The sequence below is a fragment of the Microtus ochrogaster genome, unplaced genomic scaffold, assembly GCF_000317375.1.
Source record: "Microtus ochrogaster isolate Prairie Vole_2 unplaced genomic scaffold, MicOch1.0 UNK46, whole genome shotgun sequence".
NCBI lineage: Eukaryota > Metazoa > Chordata > Mammalia > Rodentia > Cricetidae > Microtus > Microtus ochrogaster.
The window spans coordinates 941,504-959,138 of NW_004949144.1; the positions used below are offsets into that span (position 1 = coordinate 941,504).

A 17,635-nucleotide genomic window follows, 5' to 3' on the forward strand; every position below is an offset into this window, starting at 1 on the left:
CCCTCCTAAACCTGAAAAACCAGAAGGCCCACCCCAGGAGGGAGATGAGGTGAAACCCCGCCCTCCTAAACCTGAAAAACCAGAAGGCCCACCTGCGGAGGATGGTGAAGAAGAGGCAAGTAACCTCGAGAAATTTTCTGCATAAATTAAAGGTTCATCAGCACGACAAAATAAATAGGACACTTTATCATTAAAACAAAGATGTGAGATTCCCTCTGCTTGCAGTGAATACCAATGGTTAATAGGAAGCTTCTTTGGGCCTATAGATAGGGCAGAGTAGAGCTAGGCAGGAACACTAAACTGAATGCTGGGAGAAAGAAGGCAGAGTCAGTGACAAGCCATGGAGTTGCCAGAGGAAAAAGGCACGGGCCCCAGCTAGAATACTGCTGGTATGTCACGACCTCTTGGTGATGAGCAACTTCATGTAGATGGGTTAGTTTAGGTTCTAAGAGGTATCTAGCATTGCACTTAAATGGTTGGCCAAGCAGTGATTTAAATAATATGGTTTCTGTGTGCTTATTTTGGGGCTGAACACTAGGGAACAATTGAATAGCCTCCTGCCAACAGCACAGTCCTAAAATCTAGAGATCACCACCGACTTCCAAAAGGCAAAGATATTTTATACATCGAAAACATGAAAGTTCTCTATACCTTGATTTCTGTGACAAATGTGATTTAAAGTCAAATGTCTATCAAATGTCTGAACGCTTACATCAATAGATATCCACATAACTAACAAATATCTCAGATAATGTTTGTATTGCTTGCTAGATCTTTCTACTCCCTTACCTTATTTATCTGTTTATTTGTTGCAGGAGAAGTAGACATCAGTTACTTTTAATGTCATTTCAAAGAAGCAATGATGTTTTAAGAGAAACTTCAACACTCCAATAAAATATTTAGCATGCAATTATTCTTTGTTGTTTTCTTAGTCTGAGCATGTATGAGTGAAATCTGGGGACTGTGGCCAAACCTAAGGCAATTATAGACCACTTCATTCAGTTTCATTAGAAAAGGTCCTACTTTCTCCATTTATGAATCAGTCCACTATCATTTGAGAGACCCCTTTTTTCTTCTTACCAGGAGTTCTGCCCACAACTTTGCTGTATTTCCCACACATTTCTGATGTTATCAGGAGCTTAACATAAGATATGATTTCTAATAGTAAAATATATAAACAGATAAAACTACATAAACATGCTCTTAGTATATTGTGCATGTTTTTGACCAGAGCCCTATAGAATAGCTGCCCAGGAGAACCTGCAAAAGAATTTTTGTTACTTTTCTGATGTGTAACACTCTGTTCACAATTTACCTGTTAGGAAGTTGCTGTTCGTGTAGCTGGTGTTCTTTTGGACATTCAAGTGTCAACGAGCTCACATTCTTCCTCAACTTGGACAGTCCTACATATGCAATGTTTTCTGTAGGCCAGCTGTTCATTGTTTTCATCTCCCTAGAATTTTTATAAATATGTACTTGGTTTTAATCTGCATATGAAATTTTTAAATATTTTATGTATACCTTAGAGCATCTTTCCATCTTAATTTTTTAAAAATATTTATTTATTTATTATGTATACAATATTCTGTCTGTGTCTATGCCTGCTAGCCAGAAGAGGGCACCAGACCTCATTATAGATGGTTGTGAGCCACCATGTGGTTTCTGGGAATTGAACTCAGAACCTTTGGAAGAGCAGGCACTGCTCTTAACCTCTGAGCCATCTCTCTAGCCCCATCCATCTTAATTTTTTATGGTTTGTAAATGGTCACTCATTCATTTTTAAATTTTGTTGAATTTTAACTGAAAGGTAAATACAAAATATTTAGATATTCAACGCACTGAAAATTCTTAAACTAAGCAAATAGTTGAGCCTTAATTTTTAGACTCTTAATTTGCTGTTTTTGAATGTTCTATTCAATTTTTTTTTCATTTTACTTAGATTATGTTCTTCTTATCCTCCTTCCAAACAATTTTTTATGAAAACTAGAGTGGTCTTCATGAAAGTAGCACAGTGGGAGATTCATAGAAATGACAATTTGGTGTCATTCTGAAATTTGACAATTAAACTTCTGTTGGCATAATTCTTTGGATGGCCATGCATCCAATATAGCAAGAGCAGTATAGATGAAATGCCAAGATAGGGTAAGATTGATATGCACATTCATAGACACAGGCTAACCATATCCATGTACAATATTGACAAAGCTGTATGTCATATTGAAACCGTGAATTTTCATGACTGTCAGTATTCTAAATGATTCATCAAACATCCTTCTGTTCCAGAAGAGTCCTTTGGTTAATCATTAGCAGGCTTTATATGTCTAAACCATCATTATCACCAACCCTAGTAGTTATAATATCTCATTTTATAAGAAGAGAAAAAAATTTCTTTGCAGATATTCCAAGAAACTCTGTAATCATTGAAACTAAGCTGAAATCCATAGTTTTAAGTTGGATGCATGAGAGAGGTGAAAAAATCATAAAATTCCACTAATATATGGGAATTTGTTAATAAAAATATCATAATTTACTCAAGGGGCAAAATATTTTATTAGGCAAATTCCTACAATTAGATTATCCTGGGGAAAAAGCTAAAATGTCTCAATACAAGGAAGAAAATATATTTCTTATATTCTTTGCCTTTAATATCTTAACATGTCTACCTTCATATCTATATCAATATCCCGATTTATATCTATCCAACCAAGAAGCCTGCTGGAATATTGCTTGAAGGCAGTTGCTCCATAATTTAACTAATACCTCATCCTTGACAACATGTAGCCTAAAAATATAACTTCAAAGCTGTCATACAACTCTGTAGTAGAGTACTTGTTGACGTGATTGAGCCCTAGACACAGACTCCAGCACATAAATAAATACTGCATTTTACCTGACATAAATTGCTTAAACTTCAAAGAGAATATGTATGTTTTCAGATTACAGTCCAATATGACTTTGTGTTTTTTAACGGCTCAAGTCACTGTTCTCTGAAGTTCATTTAAGAGTAAAAATCGGTCAGCATGTTCTTGTCAGTTTCTTTTTTTTTAAAATATTTATTTATTATGTATACAATATTCCACCTGTGTGTATGCCTGCAGACCAGAAGAGGGCACCAGACCCCATTACAGATGGTTGTGAGCCACCATGTGGTTGCTGGGAATCGAACTCAGGACCTTTGGAAGAGCAGACAATGCTCTTAACCACTGAGCCCATCTCTCCAGCCCCTCTTGTCAGTTTCTTGATATGTGATCACGTTCATGCCAGAAAGCAACTTTAGGGGTGCATATTGCATCATGTGGCCTTTTCATAATGCACAGTATGATCGAATAAGGTCAGCATTCATTAGGTCTAATATTTAACAAGAATTATTTATTTTGTTTTGTGTAAATGGGTTTCTCCTGCATGAGAGACTGTGTACCACATGCATTTATTGCCCATGGAGGAAAGGAGAATATCTGGAACTACAAATATAAATAGTTGTTAGTTACTATATCGATGCTGAGACCCAAAACCAGGGCCTCTAAAAGAGAAACAAGTAGTCTCAACTGCTGATCCATCTCTGCAGCCCCAATGAAATATTAACTTTACATATCAGCTCTTCTAAATAGAAGATTTTATGCCCACACAAATACACATAGAAATTGTGTCATAATTAGGTCATATTGCTCAGTTTCTAAGACCCCATGATGCATTGTTGTCTTCAAATAGATTCAAAGTGTTGATGAAAGACATGCTTTTCCTATCTACCTATTAGACGACATTTTTTAAATATTAGGAAAATATATTATGCACCTAGGTTTTCAAGGCGATGTTCCTGAAGAAAATATCATCTGTCATCCCAAAACTTCAGATAGAGAAACTGAAGTATTCCCAGGCATGCAAGAATAGTAACTGAATCGAGTAATCATATCTTAAAGCTGTTTTTGTATAATACACATTGCATTTTCATAAGCACACATTTGGATGCCAAATGTGTCAAAAGAGTTATTAGGAAAATATGTAGATGAACTTCTTAAACATGAAGCTCATTCAAAATAACCAATTATTTTATTCCTTTTTCTTAAAGAATTAGTTTCTATTAATACATAATTTCTTTTTGATTAGGAGAATGATAAACGTTTTGTTTACCATTAATTATCAAACAAAATCCATGAAGAAATGTTGAAGAACAAAGGAGAACCCGAAATGAGACACTAAGTCACCACTTATACTCTCAATCATTTGTTCCTGACTTGGAAAGCGGCCTCTCCCTTGTTCATGTCCACTCTCAATGAAAACCTTTCCTCTTGGATCAAAACGCTCCTCTCTATTGGCTAGTGACCACTATGAGGCTTCCTGTAATACCGCCTTACTTTTAGTTAAGAAGAAAGTTTCTACCTCTAACACAGTAAAATTATATACAAGGACAATTATTATCAAGAATTGTACTTAAAGAGAGCAATGTTATCAACTTTAACAAACCTGAAACTATATACAATAAAAATTATCAAGTAAGATCCCCTTACATTTAGATTGATGCTGTCAAGATAAAATAATTCTCATGACAACAAAATCCTGTGTTATTAAAACATTTCAAATTCCATGTTCTACAGTTATTTGAGTATTTGAATTGCCTACCTTTCTGAAGTATATGTCTGTATACCTGCAAAACCCAGCTAATATGATTTCTTTATTATCCTACATGTTATCCAACTTCACATTTCATGAATGAGCAAGCTGTATACGCTGTATAGGTAATAGCTTATGAAAAGATAAAAGCAAATGAGCAATATCAGGACAATAACCTCAAATTTGTAACAATATAGAAAAATATTAAAATGAAGTAAACATATAAAGTATAACAAAAATAACATTGAAATTTTATCAATATATAAAAATACCTTAAATAAATAGAAACATATACAGTATTAAAAAGCATCCTTAAATTTCTATGAATATACAAAATGCATACTAATGAAGTAGCTTAAAAATGGTAATTTTTACTGCACTAATTAAGTAAAATTTAAAGACTTGTTTGGAAAACTTTTGTGAGTTGATTCTGAAAAGGAAAATTAAAACTTTGTAAATTAGCAGGATTTTGGTACCTTTTACTAATGATAAAATTTCCTCATTATGGACAGAAAATGAACATTGAGAAAGAGCTTGCAGTAATGTTTTTAGAAAAGATTAACAGCAAACATCCTCAAATCAAGAGACTTCAGTTTGAAAAAAGAACTGAACGGATTCTCACTCACACTCTACAGGAGAATGAATGCATAGAACTAAGGAATCTGAAGACAACTTAGCAAATGAGGTGTCTGAAGAAAAAGAATGAAGTATCAAAAAAAAAATGCCAAGAAGAGTGCTCATTGGTATATCACATTTTACTAGTATAAAATTTCAGAATCTTTCACCCCCCCCCAAAAAAAACAAAGAAACAATAAAAGAATCAAAAGAAGGTATTTAGCACATGAGTTCTTACATGACCTAAGAAACAGATGGGCAGGTCAGATTCTTTATGGCAACACAACTTTCAGATTTTCTTCTGGAACCAGAGAAATAGAAATCTGAAGAAAATATATGTGGTAACACATTAATCTATATTAAAATACAATTCTTATTATTTATTCTCTCAATCTGTGTATGATTGTTGTGGAAGTTTAGAAAACGTATACATTGTAGTGGGAAGTAGAAGGCAGAAGTTGTGCTTTCTATGGAGACTATTAAGTCCAAGGTATACATTCCAGACGTGGATTACTTAAGGGCTTTAACAACCTCCAGGTCACTAAGAGCCTGGGGCATCCTGCCCATCATTTAACCTCACCTTTGTTAAATGTCTTTTTGGTGAGTTGTTCCATAAATTGTTTGGATTATGCCTCACGAGTTCATAGATGACTTTTTTGGGGAAGGTTACAGAGTGGTCTGATTCACAGATTGCCAATACTGAAGAGGTTCAAGGAAAGGGCAAATGTTTGTATCATTTTAGAGTCTGCTGTCCTTTTCTAATATTCACCAAACCAAGAAAAAGACCTCCTTCCCCCAAGAAGCACCCGTTCCACAGTACACAATGTGAAGAACTCTACCTAGGTATCCCTATGCTCCTTGTCTCAGACTTCGTTTTCCTTACTGAAAGTATAAAACTGGCCTTTGTGTCAGGATCACCTCCAATGAATATCGGAGCCTAACAAAGGTATATTTTAGGCAAACTTTTCTTCCTGTCCATCAGTTTCCAAATAACTGACACATAGACTCATTACTATTTATAAATGCTTGGGAATAATTAAGGCTTGTTACTAGCTAATTCTTACATTTTCAATAAATCCATATTTTCGCCTGAGTTTGGCCATGGGGTTTGGTACCTTTTGTCAGTATGTCATGTTTAACTAGTATCTCTCTGTGTTTGTTAATGACTTCTCTGATTCTGTCTTTCTTCCTCCCAGTTTTCTCAGTTTGGCTGTACTGTCTATACTTCCTATCTGGTGCTAGCCAGTTAATTCCTTATTAATCAATGAGAGAAGTACATATTTATAGTATACAAAAGGATTATTATATAGCATTCTTCTCTTTAAGACTAATTAAAAAAGGAAGCTTTTAAACTCTAATATATATATAAAACACTTCATATATATACATATATAAAACAGTTATTTATTAGGAGTTATAGTTACAATACTAAGTTCATTTATATTTGTCAAATTTTTTGATAATATTTTATTTACCTTATCTTTGTGACAATAAACTTTTTTTATTTGTCAATATTATTTCTAAAAACAAACTTCTTAATTACATACCAATCTCAGTTTCCTCTGCCTCCTCTCCTCCTGTTCTGCAAATCTTCCAACTACCCTAGTCTATATGCATTCCTCAGAGATGGTAAATCCTCCTGGAAGTTGTCAACAAATCTGACATATCAGTTGAGACTGGGCTAAATACTTCCTCCTTGTATGTAGTAACTCTAATCTTTCTTACCAAATTTCCTCCTCGTACGTAGTAACCCTAATCTTTAATATCTAATTTACATTTTTTAAAATAACAATTGGAATTTCAATTAAGGTCCAGAATTCCTACATAAGACCTGACTATCTTAAAGAAGAATTCTAATCACTCAAAAATGGAGTCAAACTTGGGTTCTTAGTAACTGTCTTTTCTCAGTAGGCTCTCTTTGCTAGTGTAAAGAAGCATGGCCCTTTTGAGAAATAGATTTCCGACAGAATACTAATGGCAAAATACGTATGGCTATTTTAATAGGACATGCTATATTAAACACTTATATGGGGTTTATGAGCAATAGTTGGTACACTACTTGATGGAAGCATGGACCCAAAAACTTGAGTTAGCGAAAATGGCTTTCATGTCTGTACATTCATCATAAAGCATAGCTCTTAGTGAAACAATCATGGCAGAGCCAGATGCCAACGCAGAGAGTTTGATTCTAGCCAAGTCATTTAGCAGTTGAAAGGCTCAAGCAACCAGAAAAGATACCTGATATTCAATAAAAAGAAATTCAGGATAAAAAAGCTCTAAAAGGGTTACAATGTCTTTAAGACTTAGGAAAAAAGAGAAGATATAGACAATCTTAAGAAAGAAATATATATATTTAATGTATTAGTAAAGTCTCTGAGAAGGGAATAAAATAATATAAAATAAAATGTCGCATAAGATTCGAAGTACACAGAGTGTCTGGGTCTTACATGTGACTATGTTTTTAAGTTTTTCGCTGCTAATTGACTTTGCATTAAAGTTGCTGAACTAAGTCAACTTATATACTTTAAAAGTGTTTCAATTTCAATGTGGGAGTCAAAGGATATGTTACTCTGAGGAAGAGATTATGCCTTATACATAAATAAGAAGCTATGGATTTATTCAAGATGGTATGACCAGATTAGACTGATCCTGCAAATTCTGACTGCAGACATAAAGAAATAACCCCCAAAAAACTACAAAACATGTAACATATATTTTGCCCACTCAAACATAAAGAAAGAATCTGTAGCTAACTTATACACACCAGATATTCCAAATGTTACCTTTAATACTTGATATATTTTCAGATCAAGGAGAAAAAAACACTAAGGAAAATGAATAGTTCAGGCAATTCAGTATATAAAATAGTTCCAAGGTTGCTAGCTTGGAGATGATCCAGTCTCACAAACAACTCCAGCCAAGATTTAACGAGTATCCAGAATTGACAGGGTACCAAGTATACCAGTAAACCAAAACAATAAGAAACAATTTAAAGAACAATGCCCACATTGTAAAAAGATGTGTTATGGATATTTATTATCATTAAAGGTGAATTGATTGCAAATTATTTTTGTCAATGGCCAAAAAAAGCTAAAATAAGGGGATTAAATTCAAGGTTCTCTTTTTGAAGGGAAAAAAGAGGACTATAGAAATGATAGAATAAAAGGAAAGTTTATTGAATCTACTTTTAAAGCAAGAAAGCAACTACTAGTCTTAATTATTTTACATTGATATGGATTTTTATATACTGAGACAAATATGAGATTTTTTGTTATATATGTATATATGTTTCTACTCTTGTTTAAAGTATTTTTGTATTTTGTTATACTTTTAAGCGTATTTTTGTTAGGACACACTTTACATACATGCTAATCATATATATGGTTTTATATCAATGCATCTCATTGAACAATATAATGCAAATCTATAGTCCTTCAAAGTTATTAATATCAACTATTTAGGATTATAAAGATATACAGGTTAGCAGGGAGTTCAGTGGCCAGAAGCTAACAACCTTCTTTCTTATTCCCAGGAAGAGACATCTCAGAAAGATGTCAGTATCTACCGAGTTACATGTGGCAATTTTCCCATGAGTAAGCAATATGGAGGGTTCCTTCCAATTGGCGGAAAAATCAGAAAGGATTGTCTACTTGTTATCACTGACATTATATCATTATATAAATTAAATACCATGATATATAATTCTTGAAATTAAAACAATCAGCATCTTGTATTCTTTCAATAACCCAGAATTCTTTAACAGACGGCATTTAAATTCACTTTGCACTAAATGCCTTAACCATATGTTGTACATTTAAACAGCTAAGATAGTATCTCAGAATATGTTGAATTTACATGTGACATTTCTATACCTTTTCATTTTTCTTTTCTTCAAAAATAATGAAGAAAATGATAATATCCTTTAGAAATTTATGATAGTGGATTATACCATCAAAACCATACTTAAGGTGTGTCAATATAATAGTTGCAATGCAATTTCCATTTTCTGTCTCTCTTTCTGAGAGAGCAAGACTCTAGAATAAGAGAAGACAGGAGTTTAAAAACTGTGGTGAGTCACCACTGTGTTCTGAAGACTATTCCCACGTTCTCTGCAATATCTTAACATGCTCTTAACCACTGAGCTGCCTATGATATGCAAACAAAAGGTCTTTACAGGTATGACCACTTCTAACTAGAATTAATTTTCATGAGATATACTTTCATAAAGTCTAATATTGGGGTTGAAATTTTGGCAATAGATTTTGGGAATCAAGATCTTTTAGACTATTCAATGACAAAGGCAAATGCAGTAGTATCACTCTGAAGCATTCCAAGCACAATTGGGTAAAAACAAAGAGGAAAAGTCAAAGATTAGTTAAGTAAAAGAAGTTTTTTCAGAAAAAGAAAATTCAAAGCATCAGAACTCCATCAAAGTTATAAGAAAAGAGCTGCAGAAATGGCTCAGAGGTTAAGAGCACTGACTGCTCTTCCAGAGGTCCTGAGTTCAATTCCTAGCAACCACATCGTGATTCACAACCATCTATAATGCCTGCATGAAGGCATACATGCAGGTAGAACACTGTATATGTAATAATAAATGAAATATTTAAAAAAATAAAGATATAAGGGAGAGGCTCTGTATTTTGAAAAATTTGAAAAGCAAACAATGGTCTCCAATAAACTCAATTTTGATTATTTTACATATGCAAAAAGAGACAAAGATAAGGGAATAATATGGAATTGGTAAGCTGGCCACATATCTATAAGAATGACAAATGTAAATTTTTTCAACTTTAAGAAATTAATATGAAGCTGGGCGGTGGTGGCTCACGCCTTTAATCCCAGCACTTGGGAGGCAGAGGCAGGCGGATCTATGTGAGTTCGAGACCAGCCTGGTCTACAAGAGCTAGTTCCAGGACAGGCTCCAAAACCACAGAGAAACCCTGTCTCAAAAAACCAAAAAAAAAAAAAATTAATAAGTAACCTTAACACCAAAGAAATAAAAAGGAAATATGGAGATAGAAATAAATACAAGGATGCAGTATGTTTCAGTTTTCTTTAGAGTTGCAAAGTATGTTTTGTGGTTGATATGTAAAATATAGCACTCTTTGGAAATACAGCAAATATAAAAGTAAAAGTAAAGTATTCCACCACTGTAATTAGAGCCTGGTTCTAGGAGAAATTTTATGACATGAAAGCCAAATGAGATTCTTTTGTGAAATTAAAAGTTATAAAGAGAGCAAGACATGGCACTGAATGACTTTAATCTCGACATTCCAGGAACAGAGTCAAAATGAACTCTGAAATTGAGGCCAGTCAGATCTATAGAGTAAAATCCAGTGAAATCCCTTTTTGAAAACATATTAATTAGATTTTGGAAATAAGCACATGCCTTCTCACTTACTTATTTTATTACTAGATTATTCAATGTAAATTCATTTTATATTATATCTTTTTCTTTTCAGGAGCGGATTCACGTTTATTTACCTCTCAATTGCTGCTACTGTGTAAAATACACGATAAATAATCACAGGTGTTTTTTTTTCCAGACTGTCCTCACTCTAGGAAACATCCAAGGTGAGCACATCTGGAACTCTTCTATAAAGTAATAGCCAGCATTTCCTATTTAAAATTTATGTGTTAAAGATAGAACTCCTAGACATCAAATAAGAAAAACATATCAAACTCAAAACACTATTAAATCATAAAACAAACAGTATTTAAGATAAAGCCAAACAATATAATCCACGCTTTATTCCCATCAATTGTCACACCTCTAGCAAGATCAATTTATTTTCAAGTCAAGTTCTAAACAATTAACAACCCATTCTGTAAAATAGAATGAAAAACTATGACCAAAAGAAGACAAACCAACATTTAGCACATTATCAAAATGAATGGCCTTTTGTTAAAGCTGCATCGTTTCTGTCAGTAGTAACCGTATGGAGGCCGCTGGTTGGGGCCGTACTGTCCGTACTGTTGATGGTAGTAAGGCTCTTGTTTCTGCTGTGGGTAGTTGTTGCCCCATGACCGTCCGTGCCACTGATTTGATCGATTGTCACTTGGCCATCCTCCTCTGTTATCCCGACCTCTAAACTGTCTGTTATCTTGCAGCCAGTTGCCTCTATTTCTCTGGTTACCGCCACCTCTGTTAACAAACAAAAAAGGTCTAACTGTATTCAAATGAAATCTAAATGATAAATATTTTTGATTTATGCATGGTTGAATAAAAGTTGGAAACCAAATAATACTCTGTGTGTGTGTGTGTGTGTGTGTGTGTGTGTGTGTATTTTACAGAATTCTTCTTAGATAGGAGAAGAAAAACATGGTAGTACAATCCGTGCTCAAAATTATATATTATGTTTTTTTTTCTCCTTTTCTCAATAAAAAAAAAAGAGTTGTAAGTGCAGAGAGGAAGGACAATTGAGACAGCATGTGACTGAATAAACGAGCTGCATGTACGAAGGAACCTGAAGTAGGTGATTGTATGTTTCAGGTCTTACTGTGCTGCACACAAACACTGTCTCCAGCACCAGTGTATTTGGAAGGAGAAAGGGGGGCAGTGAACAGAAGGATTAGGAAAGAGGAGAGATAGTGAGAAAGTACTCTTGTTTTAATTAAAATTAACAAATAAATTCTGTTTGTTTTGAAAAATAAAAAAAAAGAAAAACAGCATGGAACAGGTGCAAAAATACATGTGTAGATCAATGAAATTAATTATATGACAGAAAAGAACCCACACAATACCAATAGCATTTAATATTAATATAGCTGTCAAATATCCATTCTAGACAACATAGTACGAATTGTAATTGGTGTTAACAATAATAACCTGGAGTCAGATATAGGAGTTAATGCTGAAAGATCAGAAAGCCATACTAGCCAGCCATGAGCTCTTACCTCTACTAAATCCTCAGTTCAACCTAGAAATCCTCTGACTGAAAGCTGTCTCTGTGAAACCTCAGGCTGAATGCGATCAACTGTCTCCTCCCACCATATATTCCTCATTCTGAACATCCATATCAGTCCTATCTCCATCTCCCTCATGCAAGTATTAAAGGAGTGTGATTCCCAAGTACTGGGGTTAAAGGTGTGAGCCTCCACATCCTAATTGTTTCTCGTTGCGACAGATCAATATAGTGTAGCCCAGGGAGGCCTTGAAATCACAGAAATCCATTTGCCTCTGCCTCCTGAGTTCTGGGATTATAGGTATATGCAACAATTGCCTAGCCTCTATGGCTTACTATTGCCTTAGCTCTGCCCTGTGATCTTCAAGAAAGTGTTATTTGTTGATCATAAACAAAATACTACCATTAGAAATCCAAATGGTCAACAAATATCTCTTGAAAAATTGAAATTCCACATGTAGATAAAGGGAAATACACAGATATCAATTTACGCTAAAAAGTACTCATTCTAAATTTATAACACTTTTAATTTAACCTACTTTAATAAGTGGAGAAAAATATGAACATTTTTAGAAAGTTACAGGGAACCTTGAGGCATATACCTTGGACTTTCTGACAATGATTTGAGTAGAAAAGCGAAGGTCTATATTGACAAAAGTGATTAGATGAAATTAAAGGGCCCCACCATGAAAAATAAGATATAAGGAGGGTAAAATAAAAACTCTTACAACATGTATATCACATAGGAGACTAATATTCAGAATGTACAAAACTCTCAATTCATAGAAATTGAAAAACTATTGAAAGGATTTTTTTTTCTTATATTCTTGGTTGTGAGTCAAGCCATTGCTCTACCCCTAAATGGGTATGCCACAATAGGAAAAATTAAAGACAGCTAATAAATACTTTGTAAATATTCAACATTCACAGTTTTCTTAGAAATGCAATTTAAAACTGTGAGGCTATTCCACTTGACATCAGTAACCACAGTCACCATGATTTGAGAAAACAACAACAAATATTGCTTATAATGTGAACAAAAAGAAGATGTTGAGAGTGAAATTAAGATAAAAATCTGGTCAAAACATGAACATCAATGCAGAATCCACACAAGTTAAAACTGGAACTTCCAAATGTACTGGTTCCATATTTTGGCTATATTCTGTAGTTCAGTAATAAATAGGACATGTTAGTATCTTTGTGACATGATGAATTTAAATTTTCCATGTAGTAACCAGAACAGGTATAGCTGTGTAATATAGAAGAGCCAATCCTCAACTGTTTCAACCACTACAAGTTCTTATGAACCTGTTGCATATTGTGTATTTCTTGGCCCAGCTTTAAAATTAATGACTGACAGTGTTCCTCCTCAGCTGCTCCACAAACTGTTTGTACTATTTCTGCTTAGTTTCTAGGTGATATTTTTCTAACCTAAAACAATGATCCCTTCCACAAGTTGCTGACACTGAAAAAGGTCAAGAAAAGGGCTCAAGTCGTATGATATTTGACAAAATCAACTTCTTTATTCCAAGACTTACCTAGCTAAGGAAAAAGCTGAGTTCTGCCAGAACAGCGAATGCCTCAGCTGTCCGCACATGAGCATGTATACCTAGCTTTCTCCCCTCCTCCTCCTCTGACCAGAAAAAAGTTCACCAAGAGCAGCTCTGATCAGGACCCCTCATCTGCAAAACCTGCCCATCTTTTATTTGCAGACACCAAAAATTATCCTGTCAATATACATTGGGCACTATTCACCACAATCAACTGTTCTCTGTCTTTAACTTTCAGCTTCATGAGCTCTGTGAGAGTGTCTCAAGTTTTATAGAACCCAAGAAAATAACCAAATGCAAATACACTATCCATTCAGAATACTTCTATTATCACCTTATGGGGTAAAAAAAAACACAACTGCTTTCATTACAGATTTTCACATCATCTATAGCAATTATTCAGTGATTTTTGTTTTGTGAGACTACCTCCATATGTTTCAAAATGAAGCATCAAGCAAATTGATATGCATATCACAGGAAAATTTCATGTGGACGAAGTATCATCTAAATTAACATCCATGTGGCCCTTGGTGCTTTACATATTCCACATACTACTCAAATTTCTACCAAACCCATACAAAAACTAGGCATTATGAAAGACTGATATTGTTTCAGACATGAATGACCGCTCATTATATTTGTACTTTTGTACCTCTCACAACAGGAAAAATATAGGATCATAGAGTAAAACAAAATAGTATCATTAGAAGACCCATTTAAATACAATATTTGCTAAGCATTTTGTTCTTTCTTTGGTTTTTTTGAGATGAAGTTTCCTAATATACCAGGTTTAAAAATCTAGAACTCATTCGTAAACATAGCAGCTCAAAAATTCAGAGATTCAATTACTCAGAACAAAAGTGCTAAGTTTAATATGTGTTACAACAAACCAGGTTATCTGCTAACAAATTTTTCTAAAAAAAAAAAAAAAAAGTGAAACTATGCTCATGAGGACTAGTGAAGCTATCTTTGTGATTATCTGATCCTACAGTTACTTGGGATCTCAATTGCTACTTTTCTTTCTTTAACACAGAGGAACATGAAGAACATTATATGAAGTCTTCTAGGTCTAAAATAACATAGCTTCTCTAATTTGAACCAGATCTGGGGAATTCTGGACCGCCTTTCTATGCCCAAACAGGCTTTCACTCTTGTTTGTCTCTTACTATGCTTCTCTGCTTGGTGTCCTAACTCTGTAGAACTTAAAAAAAAAAAAGTCAACTCTGTATTATATACATCATAACACATGGGTGTAACAGCATAAATGAATATTCAATTGAAAAGTAGGCAAAATCTATCTTTATCCTCAATGACAGGAAGAATAGGAAAAAATATACATGAGTATGTATAAAAGCAAATTCCATCTCAATTACAACTAACACGATCAGGGTCATGGTTATATCACCTGGAACTTAAACAATCACAGAACTTTACCTCTAATATCTGGATGTTGGCTGTGTTACATCAACATTTTTGTCCAACTTTCATATTTTATTATTGAGAACAGAGACATTGACAACCTACTCCCCATGCATCCTGCTAGGCTAATGTCCCAAACAAAAGTCAGGGATGCAATGTATCCTGCAGTGTTAGGTCAGGTCACCAGTAAGGACCTGAAAAGTGCCTTTGTTCTACCTTCCTTATAAAGACTCTGGCCTTGCTTCTCCCAGCACAGACTTGGAAGCAACTCCAGAGCCTCCTCCAAGATGCTGGTGGTCCTGCTTACAGCAGCCTTGTTGGCCCTGAGCTCAGCTCAGAGAGCAAATGCAGGTATGAAGTAGAGTAGACGTTGGTTCTGTGAAATGGCTGTTGGACAACACACTGAAATACAGGGCTGGGAGAAATGTGAAAAGATGAATAAAAAAACTGAAGAAAAGGATTAGCAAAACATATTGGAATCTTTATATTTTCATTTTGCACTGGATCTTAAATGTTGCTTATAGTAAAATTTAAGAAATTATTTTATAACAAAATAACATGAATGCATTTGTGAAAAGACCTTTTTGGTGGGGCATGATGCATGGGATTATGATACAGTTGACAGAAAGAAACTCAGTTCTCAAGGAGTTATGAGAATCCAATACTAAATAATGGTAATCTTGCTGTACAGAGGATTGTGAAATTTGAAAGAAGAAAAGGTATGTCACAGATGCTTTTGAGAGAATGAATAAAATAATAAAGTTGAAACTGTATAGATTCAGGTAGAAATATCAGTGCATAAATTCTTAAATTATTTTTGAGCATTGTGTACATGCAGAATTGTCTGTGTATATGTGTACTTGTATGTGTGAGAGAGATAAGGAGGGAGACAAACACAGACACATGGAGAGAAAGAGAGAGAGATATTGACTATTTTTTCACATTCCAGTCAGAGGACAGTATCTTGTCAACAAGATTTTTATTTCTACCATTTGATTCCAGTAACTGAATACATGTCAGACAAGAACTTTTACCCACTGAGATATCTTAGTGGGACTCATTCCTTATTTTAATGACCCACATAAAATATTCATTTTCTTCACAAAGTATTTACAGCAATGTTTATTTTTTCTCCATGTATGAAATACCTACAGATATATATCATACAACAAAAGAAGGTCATGAAGAAAAACAAATAATATAAACCTCTCAGAATGAAATTCCCATATTAAAATGAAGACTAACAGTAAGGGTTGTCAGAGATACTAAGAAACAAAATAGTCGTTGTTCCTGATCTAAGAAACCATTCTGTCAGCAGTATCATCGGAATGGTCCAAGAATAAAATACTTCTTAGTGGATGTGAAGATGTTATTGAAAGCCATTTGTATTCCCAGCTGAAAAATCTTGTAAATAACTTTTCACTGCTCTTGTGCTTATTTTCTAGAAATCATCAGTGAAGACTCTTCTGCTCAGCTCTTAGGTAGGGACTGATTCATCCTATACTAACTAATTAAGTGTGATTTACTTTGCAATTATTCAGTTTTATAAAATCTCATAATTTTTTATTTTGTGAAGTTAGCATGTGACAGCTTACCTTGAGATATATAGGAAAGTTCCCCTGCATTTACTCTAGGACCTAGAAGATGGCAATACAGTGGAAGACTAGGAAGCCAGGCTTTTAGACCAGAAACATTTGTCTCCTCCACAGATGGAAGCAATGGGTTGCATATGATAAACAAATTGATTGTCCTCATTAAAAATCTTCCATGACTCTATGGGTTGGTCAAAGAATTTTTTCCCATTGATTCCTTTCATAATTATAGATTTCCACATTAGATAGATATGTAATTTCATAGATCTCAGACTCTCTCATCTTTTTAAAATTTATTTTTCTCACTCATCTCTGCATCAACAAAAGCACTGCAGGAAAACGGAATGGAACATCTCTTAGTCTCGTTCCTATACTTCTTTCTGTTCTCCACTTGGTTATAGAATCCAAAACAACATGGTACATTTAAGAATAGAGCATTGATGTCACTTTAGGCTACATTGCCTAATTCTAACTAATGCCATTAAAAAACTCCTTTCAGTTTTGTCACTCTGTCTGAGAATTTTAAGAAAAATGAAATCACCCTTAATGATCAAATTTAAGAAGAAATATTTGTCTCAAGAGCTGAGCTATTATGATAAATATTTAAAAATTACATTTCAAAAAGAACCAGGCTCATAAATTTAGGATGGGTATTCTGACAGAAAGAGAAAAGTAAGCTTCTTCAACATGGATCTATGTCCCTGCAGAGGAAGAGCAAAAAAGCCAGGGCAAAGGTCAACAGCATCAGAAAGATGAGGAAGGTGAAGAACCTGGAGATGATGAGGATGACAATGGAGAAGAAAAACCACCACAGAAACCACCACATCATCCTCGCCCTCCTAAACCTGGAAAACCACATGGCCCACCCCAGGAGGGAGATGAGGAGAAACCCCGCCCTCCTAAACCTGAAAAACCAGAAGGCCCACCCCAGGAGGGAGATGAG

The 17,635-nt window shown here is 34.4% G+C and overlaps 2 protein-coding genes across 2 annotated transcripts in view; both read left to right on the plus strand.

The window, feature by feature from the left end:
• The window catches only part of LOC102002541 (basic salivary proline-rich protein 1-like), a 30,494-nt gene extending 25,209 nt beyond the window's left edge, over positions 1–5,285 (plus strand). Inside the window, exons 6-7 of the mRNA XM_005369254.1 lie at positions 24–115; positions 5,121–5,285. Coding sequence (XP_005369311.1) covers positions 24–115; positions 5,121–5,285 — 257 coding nt within the window. The remainder of the gene's footprint in view (positions 1–23; positions 116–5,120) is intronic.
• A 10,102-nt stretch (positions 5,286–15,387) lies between these two features.
• LOC102002815 (acidic proline-rich protein HP43A-like) overlaps positions 15,388–17,635 on the plus strand; it is a 2,510-nt gene continuing 262 nt past the window's right edge. The window contains exons 1-3 of the mRNA XM_005369255.1: positions 15,388–15,451; positions 16,546–16,581; positions 17,400–17,612. Of these exons, the coding sequence (XP_005369312.1) occupies positions 15,388–15,451; positions 16,546–16,581; positions 17,400–17,612 (313 nt within the window). The remainder of the gene's footprint in view (positions 15,452–16,545; positions 16,582–17,399; positions 17,613–17,635) is intronic.